Source organism: Schistocerca nitens, chromosome 1 (genome assembly GCF_023898315.1).
Source record: "Schistocerca nitens isolate TAMUIC-IGC-003100 chromosome 1, iqSchNite1.1, whole genome shotgun sequence".
Classification (NCBI taxonomy): Eukaryota; Metazoa; Arthropoda; class Insecta; order Orthoptera; family Acrididae; genus Schistocerca; species Schistocerca nitens.
The window spans coordinates 655,371,982-655,392,292 of NC_064614.1; the positions used below are offsets into that span (position 1 = coordinate 655,371,982).

A 20,311-nucleotide genomic window follows, 5' to 3' on the forward strand; every position below is an offset into this window, starting at 1 on the left:
TAACGGCCTTGATACGCCTGGGCATTGAGTCAAACAGAGCTTGGATGGCGTGTACAGGTACAGCTGCCCATGCACCTTCAACACGATACCACAGTTCAAGAGTAGTGACTGGCGTATTGTGACGAGCCACTTGCTTGGCCACCATTGACCAGACGTTTTCAGTTGGTGAGAGATCTGGAGAATGTGCTGGCCAGGGCAGCAGTCGAACATTTTCTGTGTCCAGAAAGGCCCGTACAGGACCTGCAACATGCGCTCGCGCATTATCCTGCTGAAATGTAGGGTTTTGCAGGGATCGAAAGAACGGTAGAGCCATGGGTCGTAACACATGTGAAATGTAACGTACACTGTTCAAAGTACCGTCAATGCGAGCAAGAGGTGACCCAGACGTGTAACCAATGGCACCCCATACCATCACGCCGGATGATACGACAGTATGGCGATGACGAATACACGCTTCCAATGTGCGTTCACTGCGATGTCACCAAACACGGTAAACAGAACCTGGATTCATCCGAAAAAATGACGTTTTGCCATTCGTGCACCCTGTTTCATCGTTGGGTACACCATCGCACGCGCTCCTGTCTCTGATGCAGCGTCAAGGGTAGCCGCAGCCATGGTCTCCGAGCTGATGGTCGACTCTGCTGCAAACGTCATCGAACTGTTCGTGTAGATGGTTGTTGTCTTGGAAACGTCCTCATCTGTTGACTCAAGGATCGTGACGTGGCTGCACGAACCGTTACAGCCGTGCGGATAAGATACCTGTCATCTCGACTGCTAGTGATACGAGGCCGTTGGGATCCAGCACGACATTCCGTATTACCCTCCTGAACCCACCGATCATTTGCATATCACAGCATCTTGGTCCTGTCGGTTAAATTTTGCTTCTGTAGCACGTCATCTTCGTGGTGTAGCAATTTTAATGGCCAGTAGTGTATATATACTGGAATATGAGTTCACTGTCTGTTTCATCTACTTATTGATTACGAATTTTGAAGTTTAATTCTCTCTCTATTCTCATTTCTGCCATTTCTACTACTCTGATCTTTCTTCAGTTTGATCTCAATCGATGTTCGGTACTAGTTCAACTGTTGATTCCATTCAGCGTTGACTAGCTAGTGAGTGATAAAATCTCCACCGGGATGTAGGGCTGTGGCTGCGGTGGCGGCGAGGTGCTAGGTGGTGGTGCGGCAGCTGCTGGGACCTGCGGCAGGGGCGGCGCAGTGGGAGCGGCTGCCTGCGCCCGGAGCCCTGAGTGAGCGCGCTGGGCCGCGGTGCGGTGCGGTGCGGTGCGGTGCCGCCGCCTAATTGAGGTGCGCCGGTCGCTTCCATTAGGCGCCACTCGTGTAATTGGCCGGCCGGCCGGCAGGCGGCGCGTCTGCTGCGGTCCGGGGGGAAGTCTGCGCGACAGGGTCGCAGGCGCCGCCTTCCGGCAGCCTAACGCACTCCTGTCGCCAAACACTATTACCTGACGTCCCAGTCCCCAATTAACACATGCTTCTGAGTAACTAGACGACGGTCATGTTCTCGCTCAAGTTTTACTGCTTATTAATTACGTATAAAGTGTAGGGTATTAGAACATGTAACACCATGACGGTGTCACGCTACAAATGTTAAAATCTGGTGGAAGCACATTTTCCTGGAGATTTATGAATCTTAACCTTTTCCTCGATAAGGATAGAACTGAAGTAATGAATTAAAATTTGTACCATGGCGAGCACTTGAATGTGGATCTGCTGGTTATTAGGCAGATGTGCTAACCGCTACACAACCATGACACTCAGATGGCTCTGAGCACTATGGTACTTACCTTCTGAGGTCATCAGTGCCCTTGAACTTAGAACTACTTAAACCTAACTAACCTAAAGACATATACATCCATGCCCGAGACAGGTTTAGAATCTGCGACCGTATCGGTGGCGCGGTTCCTGACTGTAGTGCCTAGAATCGCTCGGCCACACCGGCCGGCGACACTCAGATACCTGCCTCCACCACCGTACTCCAAAACCCTCGCTAACTCAAACCTCAATTCATTTCCCCTTCTTAAATTGTAAGTATTTTGGAGGCTCTCCCGTCGCCTAAACCTGAGGTACAGCAGGATTTCTCCATTACTTACAAAGCTGGGGCGCTATTCCTTTACTGGAGAGCCTCGGCAATACTAACGATTTAAAAATGGACTGAAGATGTGAATTCAGGTTTGTATTACGGAGGGCACTGGTCTAGGCTAGTTCATGAAGCTCTTCGAGTCACAATACAGCTGTGGTATCGTGGTTAGCAATCTGCCGACTAAAAAGAAGACCTATTTTAAAGTCCCGGCATTGCAACAAATTTTAAATCATTACTTCTGTTTGTATACTTGTTGAAACATACTTCTATGTGCAGCTGAATGCGTATATAAAAAAAATACTCTGCGGCAGGGTTGTGATTCAGAAATCGTATTCGAATGTAGGTTCATCTTTCGAAGAACATGTTATTCCTTGCTTTACGAAGAAGAAACGTCTACTAGCTCATGTCGAAATTGGATAACAGCAGGGTCGTGGCCTATCGAGATTGTAGCTTTCCTTTCCCGCGATATTGCTGCTCACGTCAGTCAGTATCTTAGGGCTGTTTCACGGACATGCAGTGAGTGGACGGAGCGGGGATATACTCAACACTACGGGATATACTCAACGCTACGTAGAGTCTCAACTGCCTCATGTGATTAGAGCCCAAGAAGAAAGACGTATTGTTCATTTCGCATTCCAGGATCCTACAACGCCGTCAGTTCGCTCGAGTCAGGCTATTGGTCTTACGTGTATATGAAGAATTATCCACTCTGGAAGTGTGACGGCGACTGGAGCATCCCACATTGTGAGCACAGATTCCCTAGACGCGGCAGCAGAGGTGTACTGATAAAGTTTCTGCCAACAACAAGAGTGGAAGGAGTACAACTGTGGAGCGGTTAGCTCACTCACGACATCTTACTGTGTATGAAAAATGCCACATTTCTTCTTAGATATTCTGATGATGAGCTAATTTCGAAAGGCAAAGACAAATGTGAATAACTGAACACCAAGGGGAAAAAGTTAGTGACTTATCAGCAATGTTAAAAGTTTTAAAAAGAATTGTTAGACGATGATCACAACCCTGCTACGCGACTTCATGTCACACACAAAGAATAGGAAACACGATCACCTCTCGTTGTTATTGCCGGTAATTTATAGACATTATATTTCTTATTTGTTACTGACGGTGGCTGTGTTCTGTCTTCTAATTCTTCGTCACTTTATCTTTCAATAAGATAACCCCAACACTGCATGTTGCCCGTGCTCTCCCAAACTACTTTTATAAGGAGGGTAATCTGTAATAGTGATAAATCGACATGAAATTATGTACTTATATGTCTCATTCAAGCCAACTTCTCCTCGATACTTGAGCGAATGTTGTTCACGAAGGTGATACCTCTGCGTTGCATTCTCCTCGCCACGTATACCCCCAAAGCACAAATGCAAAGAAACGTACTCTTTCTAATATACTGTACAAGTACATACGTTAAAGTTCGTTATTTGCTACCCGTCTCGGAGCTGCAATTTTAATGGCTTATGCATTCCACAAGCCACCTAAGAAAGTACGAAAGTGGTTCTTTGTACCAATACCCATCATTATGACAGCCTCGTTTCATTTAGGATTCTATTAACGTGTGATTATCGAGATATTTCCGGTTCGAATTACAGACGTATGTGACTATGGTTTACAGCTGAACTCTAAATTCTGTTTCTACAGACAACAGTCAGAGTCTAAATGTAAAAACGGCTGGTTGCCGAAACTGAACAGCCTCTTAAACCTCTCTTCAGACGTGACTGTTTCCCTTGGGAATATACCCCGCTAAATTAACAAATACGCATTTCATTCGCAAACATACTGTACAATAACGCATATATCCTTACAAACTGAATGACATATGAAAATACTCACTTTTAATGGACTCAGTTTGTAATTAGTCACAAGTGATTACTAGTTTCGATCGCTTATGATGTTGAGATGAAATTTAGACTTGTGAAAGTTCGTCCGCAACTCGTGGTCGTGCGGTAGCGTTCTCGCTTCCCGAGCCCGGGTTCCCGGCTTCGATTCCCGGCGGGCTCAGGGATTTTCTCTGCCTCGTGATGACAGGGTGTTGTGTGCTGTCCTTAGGTTAGTTAGGTTTAAGTAGTTCTAAGTTCTAGGGGACTGATGACCATAGATGTTAAGTCCCATAGTGCTCAGAGCCATTTGAACCATTTTTTGAACTTGTGAAAGTTCTATTATTTTTGTAAAGAGAGCAGTCAAAAGCTGTAAAATATGTGAGTTTTTTTATTAAAAAAAATTTTGACTTAATAGGACTCATGATTAATCAGATCTGAAGATATGCATTAAGTGACGGATACTGTAAGATGAAATCAAAAGTTTCCGTTCGAAGCGCTCACTAATCTCTTGCCTGCAATATGTGGGTGCTTATATACCCACGCCGGTGTCGCGCTTAGTTGCATGCACGCCGCAGGAACTCTCACAAACGAAAACGTTTTGATCGCCCTTTATAGCAATCATTTGTGACTACAACTGGGGCTGTTAAATCAAATATTTTTAAAAATATAGAGTTGAGGCATCTCTCATGACAATGGATATCCTAGTTTTTCGAATGACGTATTAAATACAGCGTGGTGACGCGATGTTACCTACAAGTTTTCAAGGAACAATAGTTTGAAATGTCACGAATGGAAACTTTGTAGCCCAGAGTTAATTACAAGTTCGTTTTTTAAGGTTTATTGTATTTTAATTTACAATTCGTCTTCGTAAATATAATTCCTAACTTCATGGGATTTTATAGGTCTAGTTGATAGATGAAGTGTTGCTAAGGAGAGCCCGTACATAATATATTGGTCATCGTAATTAGCTATTAATAGAAATCTGTTCGTCCTGTTTACTTTTGTTTGCATCCCATGTTTATGTATTCGGTTTTGGATTCGTATGGACAGCATGCTAAATGTTGATAGTTTAAAACAGCTGTATGTCGGATAGGGCTGAAGAAAGCGTATGTCGTTTGTTGTTTTTATGTCATGATACATATCTTAGGAAGAGGTCCATGCTACATATGAAAATTTCAAGATTCCCACTTCTCTTTCAAATCTCCTACGGTCACACACAGAAAAGTTATCTTTCACTAGAGAGTACACAATTTTTGCTTAATTACCTATCAAAACATGCTTTAAAGACCCCAATGGTAGGTGATCAGAATCGGTTGTTAGTGATAAGAAGTCGGTAGTTCTAGTCCCGGGAAGGGGTATCAGTGGGACATAGAGTGGTTGTTTTCCTGACGATATGTCAGCCTGCAACCAGACGTCATCGAATCTACATACCTTTTATTATTGAACACGTTACCAGAATCTTAACATCACTCTGCAATGGCCTTTGATGAAGACGGCAGGTGTGGAGGCACTGAAGTAAGCAGGCGGCCTGCGGTAACGCCAGCCGATCAGCAGGAGGGACGGTGCGAGGTGGTTGTAGCGATTACCAACAGAACGCAGGACCGGAAGGCGCGGAATACCAAAGTGGACCCCGTAGAGGAAGACAGCTCTCAGCAGTAGTGCCTGCAAGCAGAGGTGGACAGTGACAGCATATCCACACAGGCGAAGGTGACTGAAGGGTTGCCCGTCCCAATCTTGGACAGCAGTCCTGCAAGTTATGACGCTGGAAGTGGCTGGAAGTAGACCCGGAAGTAGCCCACTGTCTGGAAGGCGCGAAGTCCACAACATCGGACTCAAAGCCAGCAGCAGGCCAAGTCTAATGGTGACAGCTCGTAGATTCATGTAGACTGGTAGACCGACTTGGACCTCTGCACTAAATTTGTATCTGTCTAAATATGAGGGGTATTATATGGCCTTCGTGTGTACTTGTTTTGTCAAGGCACCAATTTACGGTTCAAAATGGCTCTGAGCACTATGCGACTTAACTTCTGAGGTCATCAGTCGCCTAGAACTTAGAACTAATTAAACCTAACTAACCTAAGGACATCACACACATCCATGCCCGAGGCAGGATTCGAACCTGCGACCGTAGCGGTCACGCGGTTCCAGACTGAAGCGCCTTTAACCGCATGGCCACACCGGCCGGCTACCAATTTACGGAATGTTGCCCAAACAAAGCCTATAGCTCGGGTATGAAGTACGTATACAGACCGTCGTTCTGCAGCGGCTTCGTCTTTCTGCTCTCTCACTGTTATTACGACGGTGGTCGCTCACTTGGCCCAGCAATGTGATGATCGCCCGACGTCATGTTGACAATTTCTTTCACTTCAGCCAGTAGCCCCTAACGTAACTGTGTTTGTTTGGGTCCAGCCTGATCCGCTTCCATGTCCTCTTGCATCAGCGTGGTAGCATTGTTATTTTACTCAGTCGCACGAAGAAGTAGCTATGGCGCTACAGTACACGAAGGGCGATCAAAAAGTTTCCGTTAGGAGGTCGTACAGTTCGGAATCGGTGTGCCAATGAAGCAAGATCACCGCAAGTATTGAGGCAATCATTCCATGAAGATGTCCGTAACCGCATGCTGCACATCGTCCGACAGGTATCTGCGACCCTTAAAAGCCCTCAAGGGACCGGGGGACGTACGTACCGTGAAGCAGCTGCGGCCCTTGCGTGCACCATTCCACAACGGGGATTTTCGAGACACATGGTCCCCTCCAGACTTGCTTCATTCTCCGATGGATGTCTACTGGTGTTTGTCCTTCGGCATCCAAGAAAAGAATAACAGTACCTTGGTACTGTTTGGGACTATTTCGTAAAAACGTCGCCATTGTTCACGCTTGCGCATTTACTACACGGACATCGGAAAGACGCGAACGCCACACTAAACCGTACCCTACATGACAGTGCTTATACACCCATATCGGAGTCGCGCTACTTTGCATATGCGCTGCAGCAACGCTCTGAGACGGAAACTTTTCGATCGCCCCGTATTCTAGCTCTCAGGTGTACTGATGTTAATGACAGCAGAATAATGGTAAAGATTAAATGAATAGCTAAAGTACGATATTAAGAGGCACTTGGAAGAACTGATCAGGAAAAATGTCTGTAGAAAACAAATAATCGGACGAAATAAAATCGTGATCGTCGCCAACAAAAGTTACACAGGAGCAGCAGTGAGAAATAAAGATGTACGTTATGCTAGAGATATTATGTAGTATGGAATATGTTGGGAGTAGAGAAAAAAAATCATGGAAGTTTTTAAAATTTGACGTTATGGAAGGATACTGAAAATTATGTGGACTGATATGATAAGAAACGACAACGTGCTCCGAAGAATCGAAGAAAGGAATGTGCGCAAAACACTGACTAGAAGGGGCACGATGATAGGGCACGTGTTCAGACACCAGGACATACCTTCCGTGGTGACGGAGGGAGCCGAAGAGAGCAAAACGTGTAGGGGAAGACAGAAATTTTAATGTATCCCACAAATAATTGAAGAAGATGGGCTTAAGCGCTACTCTGAAATGAAGATGTCGGAACAGGAATAGGGAGCCACATGAATCCGGTCACAATGTTGATGACAACGCTTTCCCTTGCAAAAGAAGACGATGTGTAGAAATGAGGTAAGCACAAGAAGCGTTTATTCCATTCTCACAAGAATTTACAAACCCAAAATCATAACAATATCCAGACTCATGATTGGTAATGAAATTCCACATCTATCGTGTGGGAAGATGGCTACCGATGGGCCACCTAAAGAAAATGTGTGATAAAATTGTCAAATGTTGTAATAAATATTTCACTTTTAGTGCAGGTTGAACATTATCTTTTGAGTTTCACTATAACAGACACAGAAGTCATAAATAATCACTGTTAAGGAATATTTGAAAAATAATAACATGTGTCATCGGCCCAGGCTTTCTTCATTAGGCTAGGCAATTTCCCTAAATAGGATATAGGTAATAGCTGTTAATTACTACTCTCACATCCAAATATGTGTCATTTCAATTCTTATCTTTCATTTTTAAGGTTTGTTTTACTGGTTTATAAAACCGAATAACTTGTATTCGAAATCAAGAGGGCTAAAAGTAGAAATGCCACCATCGAGAAAAATAAAAAACTGATTATCAAAACACTTACTAACTTTGGTGCGGATAGAAGCTGAAGTAATGAATTAAAATTTGTGCCAAGGCTAGCGCTTGACCCTGGCTGTCCTGCTTACTAGGGAGATGTATCCACTCTGGCATTGTGGCTGACACAGCTGCACAGATAACCCTAGTCCTGTGCTCAACCTACAACAAACTTCAATCCACACTTCAGCCCATCTTGATTTTCCCCTTCCCAGATCGTCAGTTCTGTCGAGGCTCTCTGATATTGCAATAACACCCTAGCTGTATAAGTAAAGAGGAAATCCTGCCCGTACCTCACGTGTAGGTGATCTGTTGGAATGACATTTTCCTGAAAACATATTGAACCGCAACTTTATCTTCGATAATGATAGAAGCTGAAGGAAAGAATTTGTATCGAGGCCAGGACTTGATCCCAGGTCTTCTACTTACGAGGCAGATGTGTTATCCACTACACCACTCGGGCACAACTCAATACACTCTCTACCACAAATTTCAATGTACACACCAACCCACCTCGATTTTTTCCACCTTTAAATCTTTAGGGAGGACATTTGACTAGGTAATCCATGCAACTGTGTTAGCTACAGTAGGAGGGTGGTGTAATGAATACGCACAAATTTTAATTCATTATTTCAGCTTGTATCATTATCGAAGATAAAGCTGAGCGTCAGTATGTCTCCAGAAAAATGTAATTCCACTTGAAAACTATTAGAAAACTTATAATTTAAACCATTACAACCTTCCGCGGTGGCCGAGCGGTTCTAGGCGCTTCAGTCCGGAACCGCGCGACTGCTACGGTCACAGGTTCGAATCCTGCCTCGGGCATGGATGCGTGTGACGGTTAGTTAGGTTTAAAGTAGTTCTATGGGACTGATGAGCTCATATGTTAAGTCCCGTAGTGCTCAGAGCCAAACCATTACCTAAATTTTGTTTATAGTAGCCTAATTTGTCGAAGAGTTAGACAAAATTAACTTTTTCCTCGTTCAAGTCAGCTCGCTCTGCATCGCTTAACAACACCTCGATCGCGCACACAACACTTAACTTTATATTGCGCCGGCCGCGGTGGTCTAGCTGTTCTAGGCGCGCAGTCCGGAACCACGCGACTGCTACGGTCGCAGGTTCGAATCCTGCCTCGGGCATGGATGTGTGTGATGTCCTTAGGTTAATTAGGTTTAAGTAGTTCTAAGTTCTAGGGGACTGATGACCACAGATGTTAAGTCCCTTAGTGCTCAGAGCCGTTTTTTTTTTTTATATTGCGAAAGTGATAAAATGGCATGAATTGCTCCTACTTTACAGTGATGGATACAGAAAATCTCTATTACCACATCACTACGACGATTCATTCGTTAATACTAGTCAATTACAAGAACGTAGTACAAATGTTATATTTTTTCACAGATGTTTTATCTTGGTGGAAGAACTCACCAGTAAGATGGCGAAACGTTTGCAAAACATGGGGTGCAGGTAATGACCGCCAGACTGTTCCCAATGTCAAAATGCACAGAGAAATCGAGCTGCTGTATCGGCGCTTGGGTTTATGGACAGAAACCTTCCCCTACATCGAATTAGTAAAAAACTGATGGCTTGATTTAAAAATCTGAATTGTACATCGTAAGTGAACCAATATACTAAGTAAAGGCTACAAAGAAACAAACCAACCATTAAAATGGACTGAGGTGACAAAAGTCATGGGATGCCTCTTAATATAGTGTAGAAACTCCTTTTACCCGGCGTAGTATAGCAACTCGACTAGACGTGGACTCAGAAAGTCATTGGAAGGCATCTAGAGAAATATTAAATCATGCTGCCTCAGTAGCCGTCCCTAATAGCGAAACTGTTCAGTTGCAGGATTTTGTGCTGAAACTGACTTCTCGGTTATGTCCCATAAACATACGATGGAATTCATATCTGGCGATCTGGGTGGTCGAATCACTCGCTCGAATTGTCCAGAATGTTCTTGTAACCAATCGCGAACTACAGTGACTTGGTGACATGGTGCACTATCATCGATAAAAATCGTCCATAAAAATTCAATATTTGACTGGCAACTTAAGTTAAAATGGTTCAAATGGCTCTGAGAACTATGGGACTTAACATCTGAGGTCTTCAGTCCCCTAGACTTAGAGTTACTTAAAAGTAAATAACCTAAGGACATCACACACATCCATGCCCGAGGCAGGATTCCAACCTGCGACCGAAACAGCAGCGCGGTTCCGAACTGAAGTGCTTAGAACCGCTCGGCCAACATTAAGTCCATGAATCGGTGCAACTGATCTAAAAGTAGAAAAACGTAAACATGTCCTTTCAATAATCGGTTCAATTGGACGACAGGACCCAGTCCGTTCCTTGTCTAACAGCGCGAGCCGTTATGGAGCCGCCACCAGCTTGCGCAGTGCCTTGTTGACAACTTGCGTCCATGGCTTGGTGGAGTATACATCACAATCGAAACCTACCATCAGCGCTTACCTACTGAAATTTTAACTCACCTAACCAGGCCACGGTTTTTCAGTCATCGATATGGTTACGAGCCCAAGAGCGGCGTTCCAGGCGATGTCGTGCTGTTAGAAAAGGCATTCGCATCATTCGTCTGCTGCCACAGCCCATTAACGCCAAAGTTCGCTGCAGTGTCCTAAGAGAAACGTTCGTCGTATTCCCACATCGATTTCTGAGGTTATTTCACTCAGTGTTGCTTGTATGTTAGTACTGACAACTCTACGCAAACGCCGCCGCCTTCGATAGTCAAGTGAAGGTCGTCCGCCACTGCTTTGTCCGTGTTGAGATTATGATGGCAGAAACTGATATTCTTGGCACAGTCGTAACACTGTGGATCTCGGAATATTGAATTTCCTAACAAGTTCCTAAACGGAATGTCCGATCTGTTTATCTCCAACTACTATTCCGCCTTCACAGTCTGTTAATTTCCATCGTGCAGCAATAATGACATCGGGAACCTTTTCATACGGATCACCAGATTAGAAATGACAGCTCCACCAAAAACTACTCTTTTACATCTCGCGTAGGGAATGCTACCGCCTTCTGTATGTGTACATATCACTATCCCATGACTTTTGTCTCCTCATGGCCTTAATAAGACTAGGATAATATAATACAAACCAGCCCCACCAGATGCTTATGTCGACCTGGCACCAGAACTATATAGCTGAGGAAGAGCAGACTGGGCTGTGTGCTCGAACGAAGGCGCGGCCTGTGCGTGGAGAGTGTGGCAGGGGGCCGGCCGTGGCTGCTGTTTTTGCTGGCGGCGGATCGGCCAGGCCGCACCATTGTGCGCTCGCACGTGGCGGCGCGACGCGTCGGCTTTTGTGAGGTGCGGGTCCATTAATATGTTTCCGGCCACCAACACCCCCGTCCCTATTTACCCACTGACGATGATTGATTTTTAAGCGGTATCACAAATTAGTGCGGAAACTCTCTCGATTGAAAATGTTCCGTATCGCGCCGTGCGCTTGTGTGGCGTACGCCGGAAGGCAGCTATCGCCTCAGCATTGTTTTACCGCCACAGGAACTAAAATATGTAGTTTAAGTTTTATAGAAATAATCTCTGATTAAATTTATCATCTGATTGAAATGTATCACGCGATTAATTTATTTTCCATTTAAACAGTTCGGCTACTTCCCGTACATAGTAATTTATCCAAGAACCACAAAAAAACATTTTGTGAACGTGTATGTGTCTAAGGATTATTGAAACGTTTTTATATCTGGCTACCTAACGAGATAGAGGTTGTATCGTGTGAAATAAAAGGGAGAGGGATGTAGCCTATTTCCGATGTTATTCAGTATGTACATTGAACAAATAGTGGAGGAAACCAAGGAGAACTCAGGAAACTGAAATGAAATTCAGTAAAAAGGAATAATAAATAAGGTTGCCGATGAAAGAGTCGACAAACGACTTGGAAGATCAATTGAACGGAATGGGTAGTGTCTTGAAAGGAGGTTATGGGAGGGTAATCAATAAAACACTGGTAAAGGAATGTAGGCGGATTAAATCAGGCTATGGGTCGGTTCTTCAACTTCGGAATAAATCCAGTAACAGCAACTGGGGATACGTTAACCACAGTAAAATTGGGAGTGTGCATTCTACGACGCTATTTCATCCCCTAGTTAGTTATTCCAGCAATAGCATTAAGGTGCAGTTAAGTTGGCAACAACAGTAGAGTACGCCGCATACGAAAACGTCAAAGGGTTCCAAGCACTATGGGCCTTAACATCTGATGTCATCGGTCCCCTCGACTTAGAACTACTTAAACCTAACTAACCTAAGGACATAACACACATCCAAGCCCGAGGCAGGATTCGAACCTGCGACCGTAGCAGCAGCGCGGTTCCAGACTGATGCCCCTAGAACCGCTCGGCCACAGAGGACGGCTAGTACACCGCATACTTTCGCATATTTATTTTGTCGTCGTCTGTAGAAACAGCTTGATGAACATGAGCGATACGCATTACAAATCGCTTGTGAATATCCTAAGCTTGTAAGGTAGTTTTATGTCCGGAAAAGGAAGCAGAGACTACAGACTAAGCCTATTGGATGAAATGCTGCTGATTGGCTTTTTCGTAAAAGAGCAAATGTATTAAAGAAACTTAGCTAATAAATCGATTAGCAGGAGTCTCTCAGGTACAACTAGGATGATTACTATCCACTCCAAACTTGTATAACCATGTAAATATTTACGTGAAAGTCATTATTGAAAATTGTGATTGCTACTGCTATCTGCCTAATACGAGACACAAGAAGAAACTACCAGTACCTTTGATCGCGATGTCAATGTGGAGTGGCATGGACTCCACGAGACGCCATAAGAGTTCATCCTAATTTACGATCCCCAAAATATCACAAAGGTTCGTCGTAGGTGGGGCACCTGAGTCCATGAATATAGGCCTAATGCACGCCCACGTCCCAAATGTATTCAGCAGAATTGAGCCATACTCAATATCAATGTAATATTTCTTAATCCATTTTGATAAACTCACAACCTTACGCGGTTACCAACATATAACGCAACTCACCAGTCAGACGACTTGGGTTCACGCTCCTAAGGTCCAGTAACGGTGTTCTGGCGCTTGGCTAATTTTGAGACCTGTGACGTGTGACGTGTGACGTGTGATGAACAGAGGCAGATATGGAGAGCATGGGGTTGGATGGATTGTGTATCCCGTAGCGGGGAGGTACTTACGTCTACAGAAGTTCATCGATTATTATTACAATGATTTACTGCACCAGTGTCAGTCTCTTCTCTGTTACATCTCCACCATAGCCTATGGGGAACACTGTCGTCAACATGCTATTGCAGGTAAGTCTGGTCTTGGCTGTTCACCCACCTCATCCGCCTCTGCCTCCGACCCCCTCCCCTTCTCCAATATCAGAGTCAAGTTTTTCATCGGCGTCTTTTGCAGATTGCGTGTAATATTTTGTATAATTGCGTTTATGTTTTAATTACACTGGTGAAACTGAGATACATTACAGCACCAACAACCTTATCGAACGCTACGAAACTTATACTCCAATCAAGAATGTACTTGCAAACTGCATATGCGGGACCACCACAACTATTCAATTTACTGAAAAGAAATGAAAATTTGTGCTGGGCCGGAACACGAACCCGACCAACTCAAACTACGATGTGTTCCAGTGATTGCTAGCCGTAGTGCCCTTACAGTTATGCGATTCCCACACAGAGAGAGAGCTATTTACTTTTCTCATCAGAGTGCAGTGTCTATATTTGGCACTGTCTGTAAAATTCGATGCGGTGTTCCTTCGGACGAACATGCATGAGTGTCCAAAGGAACACTGCATCGGACTTTATAGACACTGTCAATAAGAATAGACACTGTTAATAAAATTCTTATGAGCTGTTGACCACATTGTTAATGTGTAAAATTGTGCAACGTTTCGGCCTCTTTTACAAACGGCCTTCCTCAGAGCTTTGTGCTGAGCTAGATTGTTGAATGAGAGAGACTCATAGTCGCAGACTAGCTCAGCACAAAGCCCCGAGGAACGCCATTTGCAATAGTGGCCATAACGTCAGACGATTACATATATTGACAATGTAGTCAACATCACAGAAGAATTTTATTGACAATGACAATGGTCGCAGAAGCCTACGCTTTCATTTACAGACAATGTTAAATACAGATACTACACTTTTTATCACCAAGCGAACTTATTTTCACCACAGATAAAAGCCGTTCCTACAGCTTAAGAATCGTGTGAGTACGCGATGGCTGTTAGGTGTGTCTAGTGTTAGTGGAACTTTCCAGGTAGAGATTGCAACACAGCACGCACAGAGGATTAGCGTGTGCGGCTTATAGTCTTCTTTAGAACTTTAAGAAATATCGAATGATTATCATTCCTCGTGTATCTCCGATTTATGTCAAACGGTTATGAAGCAAATCGAAGTAACAACAGCGAAAATACTTTTATAGTTGTAATACGTGGGAACAAATTAATGACCTAGGGCTGGGGCCATGTGCCGAAAGCACTATAGCAGCATTCTACACGGATCCTCCACACAAGGAAACGTCAGGCATGATGTTTCACGCAGAACCCTAACACGTTTGAAAGGAAAATGTGGTGTCGCACCTGTCTCCAGTGCTACCGCTGGCTGGACCACTGTCACGGCACCTATCTATGCTGCAGTGTCAAGGGAAGCCGCAATAATCATTGCTGTGCTGACATACTGTCGTCGTACCGTGTGCATACTTGTCTTGCTGCCAACCACAACATTGCCCTTCCATAGGCGCGTGAAGTGTCTGTGCTGTTCTTCATGGCTGAGCGAAATCGCTGTCTGTTCTATCGGGTGACAGTCGAGTGTTCAGTCCTCCTGAAACATATTTTCATGCCAGTAGCAGGATCCTTACCGACGCCAGGAAAGCGCGAGATGATAAACTGCATTCTCGGTAATGCACGATCAAGCTGCTATCGAAATGCTGACAAGTGGTACTAGACATTTCTCCTTGTTACACACGGCATAAAATAGTCTTCTCACCATTAACGAACATTAATAAGTGTTTTCTTTATAGGAAACCAGTGCACAATCGATCCTTATTACAGAATATGCAAGGTGTGTAAAAGTCCATGCATCAAACGTCTAAGGGCGATATATCACTTACTTTTGAATTAATTAGACCGTATAAGACAGAAGGGCGTAGTCAATATGCAGCGTGGGTTTGTGGTGCCTGTAATCCAGTCATCTGCTAAATATGAAAGGGCGTGTGCCAAGAAAAATCAAAATTCCTTATTCGCTTCTAAGATACCTTTCACTACCTACTAGTTCGGCGACATCTCGGTCAGGGAATACTAAAAGGACGCCCAGCGTAGTCAGGAAGCATCAGCGAACGTTTCGACTAACTTATGTTGCTCACTGCCTAACTTATGTTGCTCACTGTAATGTGATCTATCACTCTTAGACGTTTGATGCAATGACTGTGAAAGACATGTATGCGGTATTACTCCTACTTACTCTGTGCATTTCTACTGAAATGCTATTTGCTTATCTAATACCAGCTATGGAACAACCCCTTGAAAGTGTTCCATTATTGATTGGCAGAAAAATTAGAAGCAGTGTGTCAAATTTATATTCGCCTAGAATGCGTTGGGCATCGAAACAGTCGTTTGTTTTCGTCCTGAAGTAAAAATGACGCTGACGTCCGAAATGAAATCGGAAAGCTGAATTGGAGTTCAATAGAAACTCGATTTCCTTACGAGATTCGGGACGAACGAACAAGAGGCTCTTGCTGGAGTGCGTGCAGTAGACATTGCGCTGCGGGCAGCCTAACCTGCAGGTGCGGCGTCAGCGGCGGCGGCGGCGGCTGCGTGGAAATCGATATGGCGGTGCGCGACACGCTGCGGCCCGCATCCCTGTACACACGGCACCGCCGCTCTGGGCCGAGGACTCGCCGCAGGCCAAACAGCTAGCTGACACTGCCTGCTGTCGGCTTAAGTACCTGGTACCGTAAACGACGGCGAGGCCGAAACAAGGTAGTGGGGTAGTGGGCAGAGGGCTGCGAATCAAGCAGCGTTTCCCAGATAGCCACAGGTTGGCAAGGTGCTTCGGCAATAGAATGATAGCCGAAGCACGTCAAGCACGTGGAACTGTATCATTTAAAATTTTCTCAGTTACTGATGTATAATAAACAGAGCAGTTACTAATTAATTTAGCTGAAGATCGTCGTTTCAGCTGAATGTTCAAAGCTAGAAAACTTAAAATTTCTACCCATGGCTGGTTATCTTAGATGTGAACTATTTGTGATATTTGTGGGGTAGCATGTGCACTGATTCAGCTAATCTAAAAGTAATGCCAATAATTCGTTAAGCGTCAAAGTTGTACTGCAGTACTACATAGTGGTGGTAGACGTGTGGTACTGTAAGAAGGTATGCCATCGATAACGAAAACCGGAGGCCAAAAGTTTTAATTGTTACTTATTTACAAAGACAATGAATGAACGTTTATTCTAACAAGTAGAGGAGAGTAGTGAGTTTTGAAAACACAATGGTTAACAGAAAACAGAAATTAAATACGAACATCTTAAATAAGCAATAAAAATTTATTCTGTAGTTCGTTATGAACCGGCTTTTGGCTCTTTAGGCCATCATCACACAACTTAAGTCCAAGCATACAGTCCACACGACATCAGCGGAAGTACAGTTGTACAAAAATTGTTTCTGCAAAGAGATGTGGTCTTAGTTATTATTTTCTCTCCATAAGACAATATGCTTATTGAAAATAGCGTAGTTGTGCCCAACCCACATTGTATTATTTCTTTTTCTCCTCTACAAACACTCATCCCTCTTTTTACCTATTCATGGCACTGACTAGCTATTTTGTCCACATAAACAAAAGTTTGTGCTGGTACTCATTCTTCACTATTGTTGGCGTGTACATTCTTATATTTTTATCTCTAACTATAAAGTAACACACAATTAATTTTTCGTAACTGTTTTGTGAGTTTTGTTATGCTTGTGTTTTTGTATAGATAAATAGTTATGAATGATCACATACCTTCGAGAGTTCAATCTTTGTAGAGGTATAAAACTCGATAATGTTGTGGGGACTGTCTGCTTAGTGTTGCCTGGGAATGGCCTAGAAAGCCGAAATCCGATTCATAACGACATAAAAAATAAATATTACTGTAGAATATCTTTATTATGTATTTAAATTTGTAATGCGTCTATGTTACTCAACGTATTGACGTAATATTCCATTAATACAAGAAATTAAATTTTAAGAGGTAATTTCTTTCTCTGAAGTAACAATTTTTGTAGCAGATGTTCGAAAGTCCCTCTCCAACACCGATATTAGTATGACTTAGTCTGAGCAATCATTAATACACTATCTCGAAAAATGCAGCAGCAGGTAAGGCGGGCAAAACCACTCTCTTAGACTAACTCAAACATGTTCCCATACCGGAGAAACTTCTGCAGTTGTTATCTGATAGTATCTCTATGCATTGTACACTGATAAGACAAAACATCGTGACCACTGCCCACCGTGACGATGGATGCCGCGTGGGGGTGTTGCGGGCACGCGAGGCGTTAACAAAAGTATGTAAGCCGAGCAGACAAGCGACTTTGACAAAGGTCAGAGAGCCTGTGAACGGTTATCTCGAAAACAGAGAAGTTGGTCGCAAGGTCACGTGGAACTGCCGTGAGCATTTACGGAAAGAGGTAGAAGGACAGAGAAACTACCGTAGGTGCTAAATGGTTTGCCGCCCACGAATTTTCACAGAGCGTGGGGCTCCCGGAGGTTTGTCTGGTATGTAAAGTGGGGTAGATGGTCATCTGTGGCGTCTCTGATGAAAGAGCGCAATGCTGGTGCACGCTCAAGTGTTTCATGTATATTGTTGAACACGCAAATCCGCAGCAGACCACCCCTACGTGCACACATTTTGACCCAAAGAAATCGTAAATTACATTTGCAGTGGGCGCGAGACCCTCGGGATTCGACCGTCGATAATTGGAAACGTGTCGGATTTTCTGGTGAACCACATTTTTGCTACACTAGGTTGCTGCTTGTCTCCCCAAACACCGTCATGGAAATGAACGGCGGCTGGAGCCGTGCAGTGCGCTACAACCAGACCGATGGAAGCAGTATTATGCCATGGGAGACATTCTCCTGTGCTTGCTTGGGATCTGCGATAGCAACCGAAGACACGCGGGAAGCTGCGAACCACCCTGCATCCTTCCATGCCTGAAATCTTCTCTGATGACGATGTCATCTTTCAGCAGTATAATTGCCCCTGTCACAGAGCCAGAACCGTAGTATAGGGGTTTGACGTGCATTACATTGAACTCACGTTGCAGCTTTGGCGACCAAATTTGCCTGATATAAATCCTACGGAACCATTCGGGCGCCATCACGGCGTACGCTATCAGCGGCCCGTTATTTATACGAATTACATGACCAGTGCGCAGACATCGAATGCCACATACATCCACAAACCTACTAACAAACTGTCCGATACCTGATACCAGAATAAGTGATGTTTTTCATCCCGCGGAGAAGGACAAACAAGCTATTAAGCAGGTGGACATAACGTTTTGGCTCATCAGTGTATATTACACCAGCTCAAATGTAGATGGAGAAGGTGTTGAAGAGGGTACATAATATACTTCGAATGTTTTGCGAAATTCAAATTATGGAGTGTCATTGGGTCCTCCAGGAGTGGGATTACGACTTAATCGTCGGATTCGATGTATTGTGACTTACAACGAATTTGTCCTCCTGACTAAACTTTCGAGTTTCTATGGGGTTTGAAACAAGGGGTGACTGGCAATTATATTTTGCAGCGCTATGAAGGCACAACGCAACGAATGCGAAGTTAACATTCTTGGATATGTAAACGATTGACATTTCAACTGAATCACACAAATTACATAGGAGTAACACTACGTTCATGAGGAAAGGCTGTACACTGGGTTTCTCCTTCAGAAATCGTATCTAAATGTTTCTTGTGTCTGAGAAAGTCGTTTTATACCTTGTGTAACAAGCCAATTTGTCTCTACTCATGTAGGTTCTCATGTTACCGTCATTTTAACTATGTAGAATCCTAATGGCCCCATGAGATATGCACTGAAGATGAGATTCATGTTACTCACTTGCCCGTGCATGATCATACAGCGACGTAATTTAGCACTAGACAAGATATAGCTTTACATGCAGGTAAACACTTAGGCACACGGTAAGTGAGATGACATCTAGAGCGCAACGAACTGTCAACACAGCGACCACCATATCGGCTTGCCTTTCTTTCAAATCAACTGTTTGAACTACAAAATTCATCTACATACATACTCCGGAAGCCACCATTCAGTGTGTGGTGGAGGGATGGCTTTCTTGTTCCACCCGCAGATAGATCAAGGGAAAAACGACTGTCCATATGCTTCCAAAAAAATGGTTCAAATGGCTCTGAGTACTATGGGACTTAACATCTCAGGTCATCAGTCCCCTAGACTTAGAACTACTTAAACCTAACTAACCTAAGGACATCACACACATCCATGCTCGAGGCAGGATTCGAACCTGCGACCGTAGCGGTCGCGCGGTTCCAGACTGAAGCGCCTAGAACCACTCGGCCACCAGCGGCCGGCATATGCTTCCATATGAGCCTAATTTCATGTACCTTTGTGGTCCCCGCACGAAATGTATGGTGGTGGCAGTAGATCTTTCTGCATTTAGCTTCAGATGCTGGTTCTCTAAACTTTCTCAGTTGCGTTCTTCTTCCCTCCAGAGATTCCCACTTGAGCTCCCGAAGCATATCCGTAAAACCTGTACGCTGATCGAACCTACTGGTAACAAATCTAGCAGATCGTCTCTGAATTGCTTCGATGTCTTCTGTCAATCCGACCTGATGCGGATCCCAAACACTAGAGCAGTACTCAGGAATAGGTCGCACCAGTGTCCTATGTGCAGTCTCCTTAGAGAAGTGTTCCAAGAGTTAAGTTGTGATAAATATGTTTTAGTGTCGCAGGCAATGGGACGATATTGCCTGCTTCTTGTTCAACGTATTTTTGATTTTGAGAAACTTTTTTTCTTGTTGTTGCCAGTCGCCGATATTTCTTCAATCATCAGGTGTTTTGTTGCCCAAATAGCAAAACTCGTCTATTATTTTTTGTGTCTCGTTCCCTAAGCCCCTCTGCATACCCACTTTAATTCGACTTCATTTCAGCAATCTTCTTTTAATTTT

The 20,311-nt window shown here is 44.0% G+C and overlaps 1 protein-coding gene across 1 annotated transcript in view; it reads right to left on the reverse strand.

Annotated features, from left to right (window-relative positions):
• Positions 1–1,108: 1,108 nt before the first annotated feature.
• The window catches only part of LOC126193161 (atherin-like), a 105,913-nt gene continuing 86,710 nt past the window's right edge, over positions 1,109–20,311 (reverse strand). Inside the window, exons 2-3 of the mRNA XM_049932667.1 lie at positions 15,905–16,006; positions 1,109–1,465 (exon numbers count right to left, since the gene is read on the reverse strand). Coding sequence (XP_049788624.1) covers positions 1,109–1,465; positions 15,905–16,006 — 459 coding nt within the window. The remainder of the gene's footprint in view (positions 1,466–15,904; positions 16,007–20,311) is intronic.